Here is a 21,675-nt window from a genome sequence, read left to right as displayed (position 1 = left end):
GCTTTCACCCCCAGGCCGTAAAGCCTTAAGAACTATTTACTATAAGAATCTCAAAGTAATCTCATTTTTAAATATTTATACTTTCAGGCCGGAAGTTTGGCCTAGTGGTAGAGTGCTTGCCTAGCATGCATGAAGGCCTGGGTTCAATTCCTCAGTACCACATACACAGAAAAAAGAAAAAGCCGGAAGTGGTGGTGAGGCTCAAGTGGTAGAGTTCTAGCCTTGAGAAAATCCAACGACAGTGCTCAGGCCCTGAGCTCAAGCCCAGGAATGGAAAAAAATAAAAATAAATAAATTTCTACTTTCAGGAACATTTGTTCCCTTTTGCCCCCTATTAATTTGGAGAACACCCTCTGAATTTCACTTAGACTTGAACCTTCACTGGAAAAAGTATACTGCTCATACTCTCCCAAACACAGAGTAAACTGGAGAATTACTGAATAGGCTTCAATATATTGCATTAAGAAATTAAGGGCCAAGATCATGGCCTAGTGGTAGAATGCTTGCTTGCCTAGCATGCATGAAGTCCGGGGTTCAATTCCTTGGTATTGCATACACAGAAAAAGCCAGAAGTGGTACTGTTGCTCAAGTGGTAGAGCACTAGCCTTGAGAAAAATCCAAGGATAGTACCCAGGGCCTGAGTTCAAGCCCAGGACTGGCAAAAAAGAAAAAAGAAAAGAAACTGAATACCTTTAAATAGAGCCTTTTATTTTTTGTTGTATCAGGAAATAAAACTTTCTAATGAAAGTGATTTAAAGTTACTTAAGTACAGCCTTTAGTTTTTCACTGAAAAGCTCAAATTTATAGAGAACAATGAAGGAGAAATATCACTTCTTCCATCCAGCACAGGTCACAGTTTAGTTTCCTTCAAGCAGTCTGCCTCCAGCACTTGCATATTAATGATTAGACCTTTTTACACCAAAAGGCAGCAATCAACTCTTTGCTCATAAAACTTTTCTAAAAGGGACCTTAAAGTACCAATGTCCAATATAAAGTAAAGCATGCTTAGAACCCGTTTCAAGGTGAATCAACTGCATGCTGCTCTGAAGTCTGCAGCCAGCGGCAGCATAATAATGAACTGTTTAATGGTGTTTAGGCTAGAGGGTCATATCAAATATAACAACAACTGAGCAGAAACACCCTAATAAGCAACACAGGTAACACATGAGGAAGGGCTGACAAGTGGCCCAGTGACAGACAAGGCCCTGAACTGGAAAAACAAAAACATTGGAGGGTCTAGCCACAGGTCACAACCAACTTCCTCAAGTCAGCTCTCGCATGTCATGCCGAAGCAAGCCAGGGATCAGCTAGTAAGCTAAGATTTACTAAACCAAAGATGGTCTCCAGACCACCAAATGTTTCATCAGAATTTGCAGCTGCAAATTAATAGAGAACTTTCCTATATTTCCAAAGATAAGTATGTCTTTGCCATTTACATTCCTACCTTGAATGTAATTCATTAAAATAATATTAGAATGAAAACAACAAAGGATGCAATCTTTCTCAATAGATGACTTATTTTAGCCAGGACTGAAAAATTCACTCCTCTTACAAGATAGTCCAGTTTTTCTCTCTTTATTTCTTGAGACAAGATCTTATTATATAGCCCAGGCTGGATTCAAATTTTGTTAACCTCCTATCTCAGCCTCCTGGAAGTTAAGGCTATAGATGTACACTTACCACACTTAGTAACTAATGGCCTATGTTTCATAATCTATATTTCAACTATATCTGAGTATTTCAGTCAATAACTGTATGAAAAAAATGTGGTGAGCTTATATAGTTTATATTTCTATAGTTTATTTTTTATTTTTTATTTTTTTTTGCCAGTCCTGGGCTTAAGCTCAGGGCCTGAGCGCTGTCCTTGGATTTTTCTCAAGGCTAGAGCTCTACCACTTGAGCTTCAGCACCATTTCTGGCTTTTTCTAAGTATGTGGTACCAAGGAATTGAACCCGGGTCTTCGTGCATGCTAGGCAAGCACTCTACCACTAGGCCAAACTCCCAGCCCTCTATAGTTTATTTCTATAGCTTATATTTCACTTTAAAAAGTCTCATGACTAGATATCATACTGAAAATAAATTATATAACTTGTGGGTGGAAGAAAAAACTGGGAGAGAGGAAGGGGTAACATTGCCCAAAAAGAAAATGTACTCAGTAACTTATAGCACTGCAATCTCTCTATATCAACTCTGTAATACTTTTTTTTAAAGCTGGACACCAGTGGCTCATAGGCATAACCCTAACTATTCAGGAGGCTGCAATCTAAGGATTGCTATTCAAAGATAGCCTGGGAAACAAAGTCCCTGGGACTCTTTATCTCCAATTACCCACCAGAATACTGGAAGTGGAGATGTGGCACTAGCCTTGACCAAAAGAGTTCAGGGATAATGCCCATGCCCTGAATTCCAGCTCCATGAACAAAATAAATAAATAAATAAAGTTTCACATGGCTTCCTACTGCTTCTTTATTTCTACTGTCCACTCTATAAACCTGTTGGTATAATGGCAATATGAGGAATATGTCTCTTTCGCAAGTCAAAGATTTAAAAAATTTTATTCTCAATTAAATGACCTTATCAACAAATTATACCTTAAATCTGTCTGAAAAACATACTCAGCAAGAAGACAAATGGGCTAACATTCCAGATATTACTGTTTGAACTTAAATTAAGGATGGTGTTAAAAGTCAATATGCTAGGATCAGGAGTTTGTCCTAGTGGTAGAGTGCTTGTCTAGCATGCACAAAGATCTGAGAGTTCAATTCCTCGGTACCACATACATAGAAAAGCCAGAAGTGGTGCTGTGTCTCAAGTGGTAGAGTGCTAGCCTTGAGGAAAAGTCCCAAGGACAGTTCTCAGACCCTGAGTTCAAGCCCCAGCACTGGCAAAAAAAAAAATAATAATAATAATAAAATCAGTATGCTAGTCTCTGTGCCCTGGTGCCACAAGCGATGTCACCTACAGTGGTATTAACTAAGTAACATGAACTCTTAACTTTGGATTTTCTTTTCTCCCTTCTCTCTAGTTTGCTCTCATCCATAAATAGTATAAACCATAGCATATCCTAATTTGAAAACAATAACTAGTTACTGTTTTTTTTTTCATCTTGCCCAAAAGGTGAAAGATGGGAAGCTTAAGTTTATCTTCCAAATGTAGAATACTGAAGTTGCTGGAAAAAAAAAAAATCTGAAAGCACATGCTAGCAAGTCTCTGGCTGGGGAAGGGACAGAAAGGGTAATTTATTACCTTATTATGTGGTATAGAAAACAAAGAACAGCTGCAGTGGTGCAAGAGGTGATTAGCTGGACCACATGGGAACCCTGGCTGTGAATAGTGTCACCTTTCAACTATTGGAGCCCAGCACGCACAAAGTCCTGGGCTGGATTCCTGGGTACCACATATACAGAAAAAGGTGGAATGGTGCTGTGGCTCAAGTAGAAGAGCACTAGCCCAAGAAAGCTCCAGGACAGTGTCCAGGCCCTGAGTTCAAGCACCAGGACTGGCCAAAAAAAAAAAAATAGTAATAATAATTAGAGCTGCATGACTAGAATTTACTTTTTATTTTGGGGGGAGGATTGGTTGTGGAGCTCTTCAGCTCAAGGCTACCACCCTACCTCTTGAGCTACAGCCCCACTTCCAGTTTTCTGAGAGTTAACTGGAGGTAAGAGTCTCATTGACTTTCCTGCCTTGCCTGGCTTTGAACCCCGATCCTCTGATCTCAGCCTCTTGCATAGCTAGGATTACAGGTGTGAGCCACCAGTGCCAGCTAGGAATCTACAATTTTAATCCCCCTCCCCCAAATTAATTAATCAAAGTAGCATACCCAAGAGTGTAGAGTGTGTGTGTGTGTGTGTGTGTGTGTGTGTGTGTGTGTGTGTATTTTTTTTTGGTAGGTCACGGGGCTTGAGCTCAGTCTGGGCCCTGTCCCAGAACTATTTAGCTCAAGGCTACCACCCTACCCCTGGGCCTGGGCATTGTCCCTGAATTCTTCAGCTCAAAGCTACCACCCTATCAAGGAGCCAAGCCCCACTTCTCATTTTCTGGAGGTTAGATGGAGATAAGAGTCTCTCAGGTCCTTTTGTGCCTGGACTGGCCCCATTCCTAAACTGCATAACCAAGCCAGAGGTAGGGTGTGGAGGGGTACAAAATCAAACCAATGTTAATAGATCTACAACCATGGAAAACTGGGAGGAAGGCAGCCAGTTAATATGAATGGACAATAGTACAAAGTTTGTCAAGACGTTTTGACTTTGGAGAAAGCTTATGAGCTCATGCTAGCCTCAAATGCATGTTCTTCCTGCCTTGGCCTCCCACAGCTGGGATTTCAAGTGTCTGCCATCACATGCAAGCACACTTTCTTTTTTATTCCTATGAAGGCTAACCGAGCTTAGAGCTCAGGTCTCTGTAAAGCTGCCGATCTGAAAGTCAAAATTCCCACTGGAGAGTGATAATGTTCTGGCTCCCACCTGGCGCTGGAGTAATAAGGGTTTCCTTCCTCTTCAAATCTCTTAATGATGGGCTCTTTTAGGTTTGCTTCTTCAGCACTGGAGAACTGAAAAAGAGAACATGACTAAATCAGCTTCACTAGAACAACTGAAAACACGTAGGTAACCATAAAAAAGACAGATTTCTTGAGTAAGAATAAATGCCACAACTAGCTAATTACTTAGTAAACACAGAGCCTTAAGTTCAAACCTCAGTACTGGAGAAAAAAAAAAAAAAGACTGGTACTACTAACATTTGCATGGTATGAAAAGATTTCAAATGTTGCTGACATACACAGCCTCACTGAGCCAAAGTAAGTATCGAAGCACCACAAGCTTACAATCAATCCCATTATTAGAGACAATGTCCTGAGGCATTATTATGAGGATCAAGTAATAACTGAGACATAAAAACCTATATTGAAATTTTGAAAAATATTTTCATCTTAGTTGAGGTATACCATTTGTCTAACATGCAACAGGACCTGCCCAGCACTGAAAAAAAAATCTAGCCAAAATGGTGGTACATGTCTATGATCCCCAAATTGGGAAAGTAGAAACAGAAAATTATCAATTCAAGGACAACCTGGGTTACATTAGACCTTATCTCAAAAGAGCAAATCCAAGACAAAGCAAACTTCAAAAAAGAAATTCCGGGGCCAGGAGTTTGGCCTAGTGGTAGAGTTCTTGTCTCGGATGCACAAAGACCAGGGTTCAATTCCACAGTATCACATACATAGAAAAAGCCAGAAATGGTGCTGTGGCTCAAGTGGTAGAGCTCTAGCCTTGAGAAAACCCAAGGATAGTGCTCAGGCTGAGTTCAGGCCCCAGGACTGGCAAAAAAAAGTAAAAAAAGAAATTTCACACCATAAGCTATTTATTTTTAGTGGGAAAAAGATATATATTTATAATTAGCCAGCTGGGCGCAGTTTAGGTGATCCCAATTTTGTTGGCAACATCTAGAGCATCATAGTCAGGAGCCAATGGAACATATGCCTTCTTCTCTCCATCAGGCCTGATCAGGGTATTGGCCTTAGCCACATCAATGTCAGAGCTTCTTCACAGTCTGTTTGATTTGATGCTTGTTAGCTTTGACATCCACAATGAACACAAGGGTGTTGTTGTCTTCTGTCTTCTTCATGGCTGACTCAGTGGTCAGGGGGAACTTGATAATCGCATAGGGGTCAAGCTTGTTTCTCCTCGGAGCACTCTTGCATGGAAATTTGGGCTGTCTCCAGAGCCGCAGGGTCTTGGGCCGCTGGAAGGTGGGTGAAGTGCGTGTCTTCTTCTTTTTGTGGCTGTGGATGCCTTTCAGCACTGCTTTCTTGGCTTTCAAAGCCTTTTCCTTGGCTTTGACTTTAGGAAGGGCAGGAGCTCCCTTCTTAGCTTTCAGAGCCATCTTGGTGAAAAGCCATAAGCTATTTATTTATTTGTGGGTCATGAGGCTTGAGCTCAGCCTGGGTACTTGTCCCTGAAGCTCTTCAGCTCAAGGCTATGCCCCACTTCCCATTTTCTAGAGGTAAATTGGAGCTAACAGTCTCAGGTCCTTTTGTGCTCAGGCTGGCTTTGAACCTTGATCCTCAGGTCTCAGCCTCCCGAGTAGCTAGGATTATAGGTATGAGCCACCACACCCAGCTCAAATTATTTATTTTAAGCAAATCTTAAGCTTGTTTTTGTATACAAACTTTAACAGCGTTTTACAGACCGAGAAAATGGAAGGAGAACCACTCTACTTACCTTTCATATATAAAAGGAATAATTGTACCTACATCTGCATATGGAATTAAAATTTATCAAAGAACTACTGCTTAGCAGTTCTAGGCTTCAGAGTTTAAGTGATGATTTGGAAATATCAGGTAGAACTTCATATCCCATCTATTCAACCCCACGTCCCCATCCTGAGCCCCACCCACCTGGACACATTCACATAAAAGCATTAATATGGCTGGAACAGATGGATCTATAAGCTCAATCAAAACCTTCTTGGCAAAAATAATTGAGGAGTCAAGCCATGTACTCAAGATGGCTTTCACATTATCCCAACATCACAAGCCTACCACTAAGCCGAATAATCCTGATGCCAGCTTGAAGCCTGGGAGGTAGAGCCTCTTTCACATGATGATGTGTTCCTATGAGGAGACTATTTCAGGAACACATAGTAGCCACTTTAAGGCTTGGTGCTAACCTAAAAGGTAGAAGTCATTAACTTAATAAAAAAAATTAATGCTAATCTTCAAAGAATCTCTACCCTGGACATAAACAAAAGAATCTACATAAAATGCAGCTCCCTACTAATTTGCCTTGCATGTAGCTTCCACTGCCCTTTCTAGTTTTCTCTAGTTTTTCTTTCATACACTATACTAGGGTTCAATTCACAGTAGATGACTGAGCCCTTCTACTCATGGGATCTTTACTGACAACCCAAAAGCAAAATGGACTAAATAAAATTCTGATACCTTCAGTCATAAAATCAAATAAGTAAAATGGCTTTCTCTGAATCTTATCAACTGCAAATGACTAAGCCTCAGGCACTCACCTAGACAATTTTAAAATTTTTATAAATCACCACAAAGGTAAATCAAACGAAATGGCCTGCAAAAAGGAGAAAATGCATGTGTGAGCCTGAATGCACACACAGCTTCCAGTCAACATACTCCTGCTGGTAATAACAGAATGAGGCTAGGCATGCTGCTACTGGGCTCCAGAGATTCAATGATGAAGGCCAACCCAGAAAGAAAATAAAATTACCTACCTGCTTCCCCTCCCGGGCTTTTTGGTCTCTCGTCACTGTGGCTAATACAGTGGCTGCTTGCTCTCCTCCCATCACTGAGATACGAGCATTTGGCCACATGTACAGAAATCTTGGGCTGGGAAAAAAGAATAATTAATCCAATACCCAATACAGAGGTCTTTCAGAGGCCTATTTGCCTGCTAATTTAGCAACTGTTCTTTCCAGCTACACAGTATAATCATCTGAGGGCCTTGAAAAAAAAAGCAAAGCCATGTTACCAGCATGCCTGTAATCCTAGCTACTCAGAAAACTGAGATCTGAGGACAGTGATGCAAACCCAGCAAGGAAGGAAAGCCCATCAAACTCACGTCCAATTAACCAGCAAAAAGCTGGAAGCAGAATTGTGGCTCAAGTGGTAGAATGCCAGCCTTAAGCAAAGAAGCTAAAGGGCCAGCATCCAGGCCCACAAACCAAAATAATATGAGTTGAATGTGTTGGTACATACTTGTACACCTAACTATGTAGAAAGCAAAGGTAAGAGAATCTTTGTCTACAGTTAGCCCTGAATAAAAAGCAACATGGGGGTAGGGATGTGGCTCAAGTGTGAAAGTACCTGCCAGGTAATCAAGGAAACTGAGTTCAAATCCCAGTGCTACTAAAAGCAAAAATAAAAACAAACACAACCAATGCCTAGTACCCATTACAGACCAATCTCTGAAGATGAGGCCTAACATGGATATAATTAAGTTCTCTCTATATAAAAGTATTCATAATATCATGCTATTACCTCTGCCTGCATGTTGGTGGCTAATGCCTACAATCCTATTTACTCAGAAAGAGGTCATTAGAGAGTCTAGTTTCACAGCCAGCATAAGCAGACAAATCCAGGAGATTCTTATGTTCAATTAACCAGAAGAAAGTCCAAAGTAAAGACATAGCTCAAGTGGCAGAGCTCAAGCCATGAGCAAAAAGCAGAGCAAGAATACAAGGTCTTGAACTTCAAGTACCAGCAACCCAGTACCAGCAAAAACCAAAACAGGATAAGATGGGTATGTAGAAATAGAATGATAGAAGAGGATGCACTGTACTCAAAAATTAACATGTTGAACTGAAACCCCTATGTACAACTACTTAAAAGATTAATTTTGGGGGGGGGGGCTGTCGGTCATAGAACTTGAACTCTGGGCCTGGCCATTGTCCCTGAGCTCTTCAGCTCAAAGCTACTGCCCTACCCCTTGAGCCACAGCACACTTCCAGTTTTCTGGTGGTTAATTGGAGATAAGAGTCTCACAGGCATTAGTGTCCAGGCTGGCTTTGAACTGAGATCCTTCAGATCTCAGCCTCCTGAGTAGCCAGGATTACAGGTGTAAGCCATTGTGCCTGGCTTAAAAGATAATTTTTAAAGAAAAAAATATCCAAAGCATTAACTCAAAATGGATCAAAGACCTCAATGTCAGACCAGAAACCTTGAAACTGCTACACGATAGAGTTGGAGACACTGGAACTCATAGGCACAGGCAGAAGGAACAATACCAAACTAATTTTACGAAGCTAATATTACTCTCATCCCTAAACCAGGGAAAGACCCAACAAAAAAAGAGAACTACAGACCTATCTCTCCAATGAACACAGACGCAAAACTCCTCAGTAAAATATTAGCCAACAGAATCCAGAAATAAATTTAAAAAATTATACACTACGATCAAGTAGGCTTCATCCCACAGATGCAAGGCTGGTTTAACATTCGCAAATCAATCAATGTAATTCATCACATCAATAGAGCTAAGGATAAGAATCATATGATAATTTCTCTGGATGCGGAGAAGGCATTTGACAAAATACAACATCCATTCATGTTGAAAGCACTAGAAAAAATAGGAATAAGAGGTACATTCCTTAAAATAGTGAAAACCATATATGAAAAACCTACAGGCAGTATTGTACTAAATGGTGAAAGACTGGAACCATTTACCTTAAAATCAGGGACTAAACAGGGATGTCCACTCTCTCCGCTTCTCTTCAATATAGTGTTGGAACCCTTAGCCAGAGCAATAAGACAAGAAAAGGACATCAAAGGGATCCACATAGGGAAAGAAGAAATTAAACTATCCCTATTCTCAGACGACATGATCCTCTACTTGAGTGACCCAACAAGCTCCACTCCCCAACTCCTAGAATTAATAAACCACTTTAGCAAAGTGGCAGGATACAAAATTAACTTTCAGAAGTCAATAGCCTTCTTGTACATCAACAATACACAAACAGAAGGCCAAATCAAGAAAATGATCCCATTCGCAATAGCCCCCAAAAGACTAAAATAGGGGAATTAACATAACCAAAGATGTAAAGAAATTATTTAATGAAAACTATAAAAAGCCTAACGAAAGAAATTAAAGAGGACACTAGGAAATGGAAAGACATCCCATGCTCATGGCTAGGGAGAACCAACATAGTAAAAATGGCTATACTGCCAAAATTGATATACAAATTCAATGCAATCCCCATCAAAATCCCAAAGACATTCTTTACTGAAATGGAAGATACAATCCAAAGGTTCATATGGAACAAGAAAAGACCTAGAATAGCCAAAACAATTCTAGACAAAATGAGCAATGCTAGTGGTATTACAATACCAGACTTCAAACTCTACTATAGAGCTATCATAACAAAAACCGCATGGTATTGGCACAAAAACAGACCAGAAGATCAATGGAACAGAATGGAAGAGCCAGAAACAGAACCACATACCTACAGTCAACTTGTATTTGACAAAGGAGCCAAAGATATACAGTGGAACAGAGTCTATTCAATTATTGATGCTGGCAAAACTGGGCAGCCACATGCAGAAAACTAAAAATTGACCCCAGCCTTTCGCCATGCACAAGCATTAACTCAAAGTGGATCAAAGACCTCAATGTCAGACTGGAAACCATGAGACTGCTACATGATAGAGTAGGAGAGACACTGGAACTCATAGGCACAGGCAAAAGATTCCTGAACAGAATCCCAGGGTCAAAACAGATTGGAAAGAGACTCAATAAATGGGACTACCTAAAAATAGAAGGTTTCTGCACAGATAAAAGCACAGCCACAAAAGTAGAGAGACAGCCAACCAATTGGGAAAAGATATTTACCAATAATACATCTGACAAATGCTTAACATCCAGTATCTACAGGGAACTCAAGAAACTAATCTCCCTCCCCACCATGCCCAACAAACCATTCACTAAATGGGCAAGGGAACTAAAGAGAGACTTATCAGAAGAAGAAATTAAAATGGCAAAAAAGCATATGAGAAAATGTTCATCATCCATGGTCATAAGGAATGCAAATAAAAACAACCCTAAGATACCACCTTACCCCAACAAGAATGGCCAAGATTTTGAACTCAGACAATGATAGTTGCTGGCGGGGTTGTGTAGAAAAAGGAACCCTACTGCACTGCTGATGGGATTGTAAACTAGTTCAGCCACTCTGGAAAGCAGTGTGGAGGCTTCTTAAAGAACTGAAAATTGGGCCGGGAGTTTGGCCTAGTGGTAGAGTGCTTGCTTAGCATGCACAAAGATCCAGGTTCGATTCCTCAGTACCAAATACGTAGCAAAAAGCCAGAAGTGGTGCTGTGGCTCAAGTGGTAGAGCCCTAGCCTTGAGAAAATCCAGGGACAGTGCTCAGGCCCTGAGCCCAAGCCCAGGACTGGCAAAAAAAAAAAAAAAAAAAAAGAACTGAAAATTGACCTTCCCTACGATCCCACCATACCACTTCTGGGGATCTACCCTGAACATCATAACCCAAGATATGATAAGGACATAGCTCAGCTATGTTTATCTATGCCCTATTCACAATAGCCAGGCAATGGAAACAATCCAGATGTCCTATTGCAGATGAATGGATACAGAAAATGTGGTATATATATATATATATATATATATATATATATATATATATACAATAGAATTCTACATAGCCAACAGACAAAATAATGGCATTTGCAGGGACGTGCAAGTGGATGAATTTAGAGCGAATCATGTTGAGTGAGACAAGTCAAGACTAAAGGAACAAAAGGCGCATGGTATATGTGGCTATTCGATTCAAACAGTACAAGAGTGAAGACTTAATATTTGCATACCTAACGCTATGGACATGGTACTGGAACTATAAACACAACTACATAGACATAATAATCTATGACTCTATAAACATGTTTTATTACATAGATTAATATATATCTATGACATACAAACTTCAGCCTAATTTTAATTATGTTCTAAAATCTAAGTGCCAGTGATTATATATAGATTCCCTTCTTGAATACTTGTTTGTTAAACATGTCATTTGAAATATGATGTAAAAATCAATGTTAATAAATTCTTAATAAAAAAAGTATCTAACATCCAAAAAAAGAAAAAAATCTAAGCTACCACTGTCTGTAGCCATCTTGTTCCTGCTCCAGATTGGTCATATGTGTCTTTATACTTACTTGTCCAGGTGGCTTCAAACTTTGATCCTTAGATATCAGCTTTCTAACTAGCTAGGATTATAGGCACGAAGCTCTGGTACTCCACTTTTTGCTTATACTGCTCACTGTGTTGCATTTCAACCTTACTTCTTTTCTAGGCCAAGAGATATAAGTAAAGGTCTAAATCACAATGAAAGAGCTTGGCTGTATCACAAGCCTCATGTAGAGGATTTTCATCATCAAAACTTCCTGGTTCTCCTTTTAGATTGTTTCCAAATAGTGCCACTGGCATTAAATTTAATTTCATTCTTATAGATGACATAAATTAGAATATAATCAATCAAGATTTGTGAATGCTATTCTATACCTCAAACTGATATAAACTGGCCATTTGTAATTCCCCTTACAATATTTCTGTCAGAGGAAATCATGACACTCACCTATATGCTCTGCCGCACATCCCATAGTTTCCAGCCCCATAGGACCCCCCAATGATGACCGTTATCTTTGGCACTTTGGCACAAGCGACAGCAGCCACCATTTTGGCCCCATCCTTGGCAATTCCTTCAGCTTCATACTCTCTCCCGACCATGAATCCTAGGACAGAAATACAGGCCCAGGTGATGAGATGAATGTGCAGAAATCAACACCACAGTACATCACCTTGTCTGAAATTAATTTACTACCAGTCTCTCAACCTAACAAAACACCTACATGTTTAGGACACCCCCGAAAGTGTGATTTAACAGGTAAAATAAGATTTTTTCTCTCACCACTTTTTAAAATTTCTTTAAACCACATAATTTGGATGCACACTAGGAACTTAGACAATCTGCTGTCAAGAAACCATCTCAAAGCAACAGCCTGAAGGCCAGTGACATGGCCCACTAGTAAAAAGCACTGTGAAGGTCTCCAGTCTCTCATAACCTGGTTTAAAGTGCAATTGTAGAGGGCTGCTTTAAAACTTTGATGAAATAAAAGCTGTTTCTTTAGGTGCCAATAATCCCTGCCAGACTCAATAGCAAAGTTAAAATGTTTTGTCATTATAATTAGAGGATCCTTCTTCTCTGAGCTGTAGATCCACTAAAACTGTCCTCAGGTGCACTGTGACTTCAGCTCCTCTTTACTTTAGAAAACCAAGCCAGGCTTCCTGCTTCTTCTTGTGTACCTTAGTCTCTAGGGAAGGCACTTCTTTGCCTGTGTTTGTGATCACAAAATTGAGAAGCTGCTTGACTTAAAAAAATATGGACAATTTTAATGGGCATAATTAATTCCTATAATTCCTGCATTTGGGATGCTGATGCCAGATCACATGTTCTGGGCACTGGGTTCATAATAAGCCTCTGTATGAAAACCACCTCCGTTGGAGCTGGGAATGTGGCCTAGTGGTAACAATGCTTGCCTTGCATTTATAGAGCCCTGGGTTTGGAGCCGGGAGTTTGGCCTAGTGGTTAAAGTGCTTGCCTAGCATGCATGAAGACCCGGGTTCGATTCCTTGGTACCACATATAGAAAAAAAACCAGAAGTGGTGCTGAGGTTCAAGTGGTAGAGCTCTAGCCTTGAGAAAGTCCAAGGACAGTGGTCAGGCCTGAGCTCAAGCCCAGGACTGGAAAAAATAAAAATAAATAAAGCCCTGGGTTTGATTCCTCAGTACCACATACAAAGAAAAAGCTGGAAGTGGTGCTGTGCTCAAGTGGTAGAACATTGGTCTTCAGAAAACCCAAAGAGAGTGCCTAGACCCAGGACAGGCGAAAGAAAAGAAAAGAAAGAGAAGAAAGAAAGAAGGGAAGGAAGGAAGAAAGGAAGGAAGGAAGGAAGAGAAAACCACCTCCCTTCCAAAACAGTGAAAGGATAGAGCATGTCCAAACACACAACATTTGGGAAGTAAAATGTGGATCCTTAAGCTGGGAACCAGTGGGTCACGCTTATCATCCTAGCTACTCAGGAGGCTGAGATCTGAGAATCGTGGTGCAAAGCCAGCCTGGACCTAGAAAAAAGCACATCCAAGGGAACCTCCTGGACTAGCTAGTGTTGGAGCCGCCAAGCTGACTGAGCCCTTCCTCACCAGTGATGTTCTGCAGGAACAGCAGAGGAGTATTTCTCTGGCAACACAACTGGATGAAGTGAGCACCCTAGACACAAACAAAAGAAGCCTTTTATAAAAGGACATTAAAGGTCATGATCATCACACATCCAACAAAAGGCTGCAGTTTGGGTCAAAATCAAAAATGAATAATCTGGCCAGGAGTTTGGCCTAGTGGTTAAAGTGCTTGCCTAGCATGCATGAAGACCAGGGTTCGATTCCTCGGTACCACATACATAGAAAAAAGCCGGAAGTGGTGCTGAGGCTGAAGTGGTAGAGCTCTAGCCTTGAGAAGGTCCAAGGACAGTGCTCAGGCCCTGAGCTCAAACCCAGGACTGGCAAAAAAAAAAAAAAAAATGAATAACCTTTGGCTGCTGTGTCTTTCCAACGGTGCTACCATTACAACAGCACACAAGTGAACAAGCCCTTTCATAATCACTCACTGACACATGGTAACAAGCCAACCACTGTTTAGAAATTGCTGGACTTTGTAATAAATTCTCTAATAAATCTCTGAACTCAGGGCTGCTTCATTTTTTTGCTCAAGGCTGGTACTCTACCACTTGAATCAGCTTTTTTGATGGGTAATTAGGGGTAATTAGAAATACGACTCTCATAGACTTTCCTACCAAGGATAACTCTAACCTCAATCCTCTTGAGTAGCCAGAACTACAGGTGTGTGCCACCAGTGCCTGATATTACTGGCTATTCATTCCTCCATACATTTTAATTATAACAAAATACCTATCTTTCTTACCAACATGCTCAAATAAAATGGGATGTTTAGATTAGGTGAGCACTGAAAAATTTTCAGTTTTGAGTTTAGGTTAATGACTAAATCAGTAACTACTATTCTTTCCCCTGTCTTCTAAATTCTTTACAGCAAAAAAATGTTTGTCAACCATTTCCTTTAGGCTTATTATGCTAGCTTTGCTGGACAGGTACAAAATTACAAAGTAAATGTTCAACCTCAGTATGGCTATGTTTACAGGAATGAGGAATCATAAAGACTTTGGAGCTTATTTTAGTTAAGTGAAATGCCACATAGGGGCCAAGTATAACATTTTGGGTTTATGTGTGCCAGGTGGATACATAAATGGGTGATTTATATAGTCCCACTGCAATCTGGGAAAAAGGGAGCATTTTGGGGGTAAAATTTTGCAACTTACACTATCACTTAATCTACACTCAGTCATTTTTTTGTTTTCATTGTTTGGATAGGATTGGAATTTTGCCAGAGGCTGGCCTCAAGCTGCCAATCTTCCTATCTCCATTTTCTAGATAGCTGGTATTATAATTCCTGTTTTACTACACCCACGCTGAATTTCTTCTTTTTCTTCTTCTTCTTTTTTTTTTCTTGCCAGTCCTGGGGCTTGAACTCAGGGTCTGGGCACTGTTCTTGAGCTTTCTCAAAGCTATCCCTCTACCCTCGAGCCACAGCACTACTTCTGGCTTTTTCTGTGTATGTGGTACCTAGGACTTGAACCCAAGGCTCCGTGCATGCTGGGGAAGCACTCTACCACTATGCTATGCTCCCAGCCCCAGGTGGAATTTCTTCTATTTAAATAATTATATGCCCACTAAAAATCATTTCAGGAATAATATTTGGAGAAGTACTTTATATTATTAAATGAACCTAAACCAGGCACCAATAGCTCACATCTGTAATCCTAACTACTCAGGAGGCTGAGATCTTGAGGATCTCAGTTTGAAGTAAGCCTGGGCAGGAAAGTCCAGATTATCTCCACTTAACCACCAAACACTAGAATTGGTTGTAGCTCAAGTGGTAGAGCACTATCCCAAACTTAGAGACAGCACCCAAGCTGAGTTTAAGCCCCAGGCCCAGCACTAAACAAATGAATAAACAAACAAATAATAAAGATAAGCAAAACATCCCTATGCATATTAATATCAATTTTAGGGGAGGAGGTTGGTTTATGTCTTTCCTACAAGGGATGTCAAACCTTGATTCTCCCAGTAGCCAGAACAACCTATGAACTGTTATTAAAAGGTTCTTTGTGATATGATTATAGTTGACATTAATTTTCCTTATATTTACTTTTTTTTTTTTTGCCAGTCCTGGCTTGAACTCAGGGTCTAAGCACTATCCTTAGGGTTTCTCAAGGCTAGGGCTCTACCACTTGAGGCACAGCACCACTTCCAGCTTTTTCTATGTACGTAGTACTGAAGAATCAAATCCAGGTCTTCATGCATACTAGGCAGGCACTCTACCATAGGCCATGCTCTCAGCCTTCTTTTCATTTTTTATAGTTGAGTTGAAGAAACAAGGACAGTAAAATGTAGAAACTGGTATATTAATAAATCATTTCAGGAGCTGGGAGCCTGAATCCCTACAGCATAGGAAGCCCTGAAGAACAGGCACTTTCAGGCAAGTGTTCCCTTTCTTAGGAGTACATATATACCCATTTTAGCAATTTAAGTATCCCATAAGAATTATCCTAAGATGCAAGGCTGGTGGCTCACCCCTGTAATACTAGCTACTCAGGAGGCTGAGATCTGAGGATCAAAGTTCAAAGCCAACCTCAGGAATAACACCCATGCTGAGTTCAGGCCCCATGACCCCCAAGTATATTTGATTTTTAATTGTACAACAGTACTTCTTTATGTTACATTAATATAAAACACAACAACCACTAGCACTGCACCCATGAGCACACAGTGCTCTTTGATGCTATCTGTTTAAACATCACATAGCTTGTATGTAATTCATTTTAATTCACCATGTGACCTTTGATGCTAAGATAAAACAAAATCCCCTTTTTTTTTAAACCAATACTTGCCTTTTTTGCTGATTCAGAAAAGAGAACTCCATTATTTCCAATGATGCCTACTGGATATCCAAATATCCGTGCAAACCCTCAAAAGAAAATCCAGAAAGGACTTTTCAGAGGGTTTTAAGTTCACAACAGAGATCTTTAATTTCAGACCAAAATTTAAATACAAAGAAATTTTGTCTATAATATAAAATAGTTCATGTCACAAGCTTTGATTCCTAAATAGAATGTATCTTTCACTTTTTTCCTTCTCTAAAAGGTTAATGTTACATGCAACGTAATCCATTTGTCTTTGAATAATGGTTTAATGACGGATTGTGCTCTAAAGGATATCTGAGTGTGTAGGACATATTGAATACCCAGACTGCTCTAAACAGAACATACCAAAAGATGGCATCATTTAAAACTCAACATTCAGGAGCAATTCACCAACATGGCTGAAAATGCCTATGGTAATTACAGGCCTAAGCCTTAAAAAGGATAAACTCAGCCACAGTGGCTCACGCCTGGAATCCGAGCTACTCAGGAGGCTGAGATCTGAGGATCAAGGTTCAAAGTCAGCCCAGGCACAAAAGGACCTGAGACTCTTATTTCCAATTAACCTCTAGAAAATGGGAAGTGGGGCTTGCTCAAGGGCAGGGTGGTAGCCTTGAGCTGAAGAACTCAGGGACAGCACCCAGGCCCAGAGTTCAGGCCTTCAAGCCCCAAGACCCACAAAATAAATAAACTCAAGGAAATGATTTTTCTTTTAAAAAAGCCAGAGCAGTCAAGACTAGAAATAACTAATTATAAAGCAAGAAACCCAGTTCAGCTTAGAAGAATCATTCTATCTTCATTTTCTCTACATTTGTATCTTTTCCTTACCTTTCCTTAACTGTCATTTTTCTGTGGCCATTCCAAATGAGAAAGAGGGGAGGGGGGAAGGAAGGGGAGTGGAAGGGTGGAGAGGAACAACTGTTACTTTGTGAAGCAGGCTAATTACATGGAAAAATGAGAATTTGATGAGAGGGGGAAAAAAATCTTCCTCTAGACACTTTCAATAAGGCCTACTAAAAACTAGAAATAAAGTTGGGGGCAGTGGCTCACGCCTGTAATCCTAGCTACTCAGGAGGCTGAGATCTGAGAATCATTTTTCCAAGACAGCCCAGGCACTAAAGGCAGTGAGACTCTTATCTTCAATTAACCTCTAGAAAATCGGAAGTGGTGCTGTGGCTCAAGGGGAAGGGCCGCCCTTCCCCTTGAGCTGAAGAGCTCAGGGACAACACCCTGGCCCAGGGGTGAAGAGCTCACGCACAGTGCCCAGGTGGAGTCCAAGCCTCACAACCAACAAAAAAAAAAAAAAAAAAAAAAAAACTAGAAATAAGGGCTCCATACAGGTTTATTTGATCAGTCTTGCTACCAAAGTCTCTGCAATCCTGAAATTTGCCTATTCATACTCAAGCTGTGTAGCTATGTCCATCTGTCACAACTGCTCAAGCATACTACAGAAGAAGGAACAGTTATGAGTGTGTGCACACTGATTCAGCCATAATGGCTGACTTCTTCATGTTTCTGTATTTTACCCGTGTGTGTGTGTGTGTGTGTGTGTGTGTGTGTGTGTGTGTGTGTGTGTGTGTGTGTGTGTGTGTGTGTGTGTGTGTGTGTGTGTGTGTGTGTGTGTGTGTGTGTGTGTGTGTGTGTGTGTGTGTGTGTGTGTGTGTGTGTGTGTGTGTGTGTGTGTGTGTGTGTGTGTGTGTGTGTGTTGTTCCCTGGACTTTAACTCAGGGCCTAGATTCTGTCCCTGTGCTTTTTTTACTCAAGGCTTAAGCCACAATACCACTTCTAGCTTTTTCTGAGCAATGGAGATAAAAAGTCTCACAGACTTTTCCTCCTGGTCTGGCTTCAAACCATGATCCTCAGATTTTAGCCTCCTGAGTAGCTAGGATTACAGGTGTGATCCATCAGCACCAGCTTGTTTTATTTATTTTTAAAAATTGGTATCCTTTTTTTCAGTGCAGTAAAACAGATGCTGCTGTGATGGCCACCTACATCTGACTCCTAGGCCTCAAATCCCTGGCAAAAGCTTAGGGTGGTCATCCTAAATGGCACGACAACATCTCAAGGTATATCAGGCATGGGGAAACCCTCATAAGGACAAGCAATCCATTCTGGTCCTACCCCACCCACAAAGGCAGCATTCTAGCACTCATTTGGAAGATGCTACACTTTTTTCCTTTTTTGGTGCCAGAACCAGTACTTCCATTCTGGACCTGCGCACTGTCCCTTAGCTTTCTAGATAAAGACTAAGGATCTATCACATATGCTACAGCTCTACTTCTGGCAGTTTTGGTGGTTAATTGGAGCTGAACCTTGGGCTTCTCTGCCTAAGCTGGCTTCAAATCGTGATCCTTAGATCTCAGTCTTCTGAGTAGCTAGGCTTAGAAATATGTTTCCGGTGCCCAGCGTGCTACCCTTTTAATCACCAAGATATTCAACCTCATGGCCCAGCTTGGAGAGCTCCAACATGACCCATTGTGCTGGGCACACCACTGGGGCCCATCAACTATCCAATCCAATTTGCACTTTCAAGCCAGAAAGCCAACAAATCCAAGAAACCACTGGATCCTACACATAAGAGCAAGTGCTGAGGGATGAGAAAATCCTGAAGAACTTCCCTTGTGGAGACACGGAGTCTCTGTGAAATCTGGTCTTCCGCGCACTCCTTATGCCTACTACCCCGCATCCCTCAGTTCTTATCTCTCCTCCTAATCCCAACCTTGCATGCTCCAGTTGTCTGAAGAGGTAGAAGGAAGTGGATATTATCCCCAGAATTCTGAGGACAAGAGGCCACAAGTCTTTTGGCAAGACCTGGGCACATACTTCAAAAGTGGTTGACAAGAACAGCCTATCCATCTTTAGAAAGCAGAGAAGCCCTAAACTGCTATACAACTGGGGTTATATCCTGCACCATTTGGTAACAAATCCTGTTCATATATCAAACAAAAAGTCTTAATCATTTAAATACCTAGTACAAAAACATAAATCCCACATTCAGTGTGAATCTTTTTCCTGCTCACAAATCAAACCAAGAGAAAAGTGTTAAGGTTTAGTCTTAAGCCTCAATATGTTTTTGCAATTTGGATTTTTACAGCTAGGATTTTTCCCTGCTCTGATATGTTATCTTCAGATAAACTGCTCTATTTTCAAACATTTCATAACCAAGTGTATTTCATAAGACTGGTTCTATTTGTCCAAAATTCTAAGTCTAACATCTGTATGAAATATTTTTTCTTCACAGGTCTACAAAAGTAATGTCTGAAGGCAAAACACAAAACACTTTGATATACTCAGTTTTTTTCAGACAAGGTATAACATATGAGAAGGACACCCAGCTCAGCCATCCTCACAGGAAGCAGATAGTCTGAGACAAGATTCACCTCAACATCCTCCTGGAAAGCTTAGCAGCATATGAAATTTCTCAGCTGAACTAGAGACAAAGCTGAAATCTTTAAAATAATTATGTTACCCAGAAAAGCAAAATGAACAAATATTCCCTGCTCATTTTACTATAAGAATCTTCTCATACAATGCCACAAAGTCACAGCTAAGGACCCATAACATCAGCTGTCATCATCTCCAATTCTACATCCTCAAAGTCATTCAGCTATAAATCGTCTGTAGGAAATAGCTCCATTAAAAAACTGATTCATACACTTGTAGTGCTCCAAATAACAAAGCTTGTGCCAACTGTATCGAAGCCCTGCAAAAAGAGATGACTTATTTTCAATGCAGTAGAAAACGTTCAGATTTTCCCTTCTTCACTTTTGTACCTGTAACTAATGTGTCTCCATATAAGGCTTTGAACTCATTGAATCTGCTTCCATCCACAATTCTAGCAATGACCTAAGAGAAAAAAAATAAATGTTCCTGAGTCATGATACCACAGAGAAATTTCTGCATTCAAGTTATTTATAAGGAAAATAATTTACAGTGACATAGTCTCCTTCACAAAATTTCACTGTTCATAGAAAAATGTTCCTAGAATTTTATCTGACAGACACAGTTATTAACCAGAAGATATTCTGGGCTCTAATTTTATGATAAAAGTGAGAGCTATTTCACCATAAAGCAAGAACACTATTGCATACAAGAGAAGCAGCAGTAGAGACACTGGCTACTGGTGACTGGGCTCAGCCCCTGAGACTGAGGGGGGGGGGAAGAAGCGCAAAGGAGGGAGGTCGGGGGGTGGGGTGTGACTCAGAATACAACCAGAAGCAGGGCACAGAAGAGCTTAGAATCAGAGGACATTGGCACCAATCAAACATATCACATAAAGCCTGGTGTCTCAGAACATGTCATCATTTTCAATTGTACATCCACCAAGTCATTCAGCTATAAATCGTCTGTAGGAAATAGCTCCATTAAAAAACTGATTCATACATTTGTAGTGCTCCAAATAACAAAGCTTGTGCCAACTGTATCGAAGCCTTGCAAAAAGAGATGACTTATTTTCAATGAAAAACTAGTCATAAAACGCTTAAAAGCTACATCTTAAAACTGATGTAGGCCTGTAGTAGAGCACTTGCCTAGCTTACCTAAGGCCCTGGGCTCAATCCCCAGCACTGTAAAATCAATAAATAAATGAATAACCTTAAATTCCTCTGCATCTGCCACTTCATCTTTTTTTTTTTTTTTTTTTTTGCCAGTCCTTGGACTTTCTCAAGGCTAGAACTCTACCACTTGAGACTCAGCACCACTTCCGGCTTTTTCTATACATATGGTACCAAGGAATTGAACCTGGGTCTTCATGCATGCTAGGCAAGCACTTTAACCACTAGGCCAAACTCCTGGCCCCTCTTCATCTTTTTTAAAGATAATATTTTTAAAATGCTAACTAAAGGTTACTTACTGGTTCTCATTTAAAGGGTCTATTGTTATTATCTTCTAGTTGTTTGCCTAAACATGCGAATATGCCAGTTATCTTTTTTGCTGTGTGCCTCCAGTGCTAAGCCTCTTTAACAAGCAACTGCCATTGCTCCACAGGAAAAAGCTGCTCCAAGGGCACAGCAATCAAGACCTGTTGATAGAACTGATCTTGAATCTTTCTCCTACACACAAACCACCTTAATATATCTTCATGAGAACC

At 40.5% G+C, this 21,675-nt stretch overlaps 1 protein-coding gene and 1 pseudogene across 2 annotated transcripts in view; both read right to left on the bottom strand.

Annotated features, from left to right (window-relative positions):
• Mccc2 (methylcrotonyl-CoA carboxylase subunit 2) overlaps positions 1-21,675 on the bottom strand; it is a 52,044-nt gene that overhangs the window by 6,988 nt on the left and 23,381 nt on the right. For both annotated transcript variants that reach the window (XM_090331804.1, XM_090331803.1), the window contains exons 11-16: positions 20,360-20,432; positions 16,557-16,633; positions 13,738-13,804; positions 12,113-12,269; positions 7,238-7,352; positions 4,468-4,553 (exon numbers count right to left, since the gene is read on the bottom strand). In XM_090331804.1, the coding sequence (XP_090187930.1) occupies positions 4,468-4,553; positions 7,238-7,352; positions 12,113-12,269; positions 13,738-13,804; positions 16,557-16,633; positions 20,360-20,432 (575 nt within the window). The remainder of the gene's footprint in view (positions 1-4,467; positions 4,554-7,237; positions 7,353-12,112; positions 12,270-13,737; positions 13,805-16,556; positions 16,634-20,359; positions 20,433-21,675) is intronic.
• On the bottom strand, positions 5,445-5,884 carry LOC150064373 (large ribosomal subunit protein uL23 pseudogene; annotated as a pseudogene).

This window comes from Megascapheus bottae, chromosome 4 (assembly GCF_031878675.1).
Source record: "Megascapheus bottae isolate mThoBot1 chromosome 4, mThoBot2.hap1, whole genome shotgun sequence".
NCBI lineage: Eukaryota > Metazoa > Chordata > Mammalia > Rodentia > Geomyidae > Megascapheus > Megascapheus bottae.
Note: the sequence above shows the minus strand (reverse complement) of the source record. Positions and strands in the feature narration are given on the sequence as shown.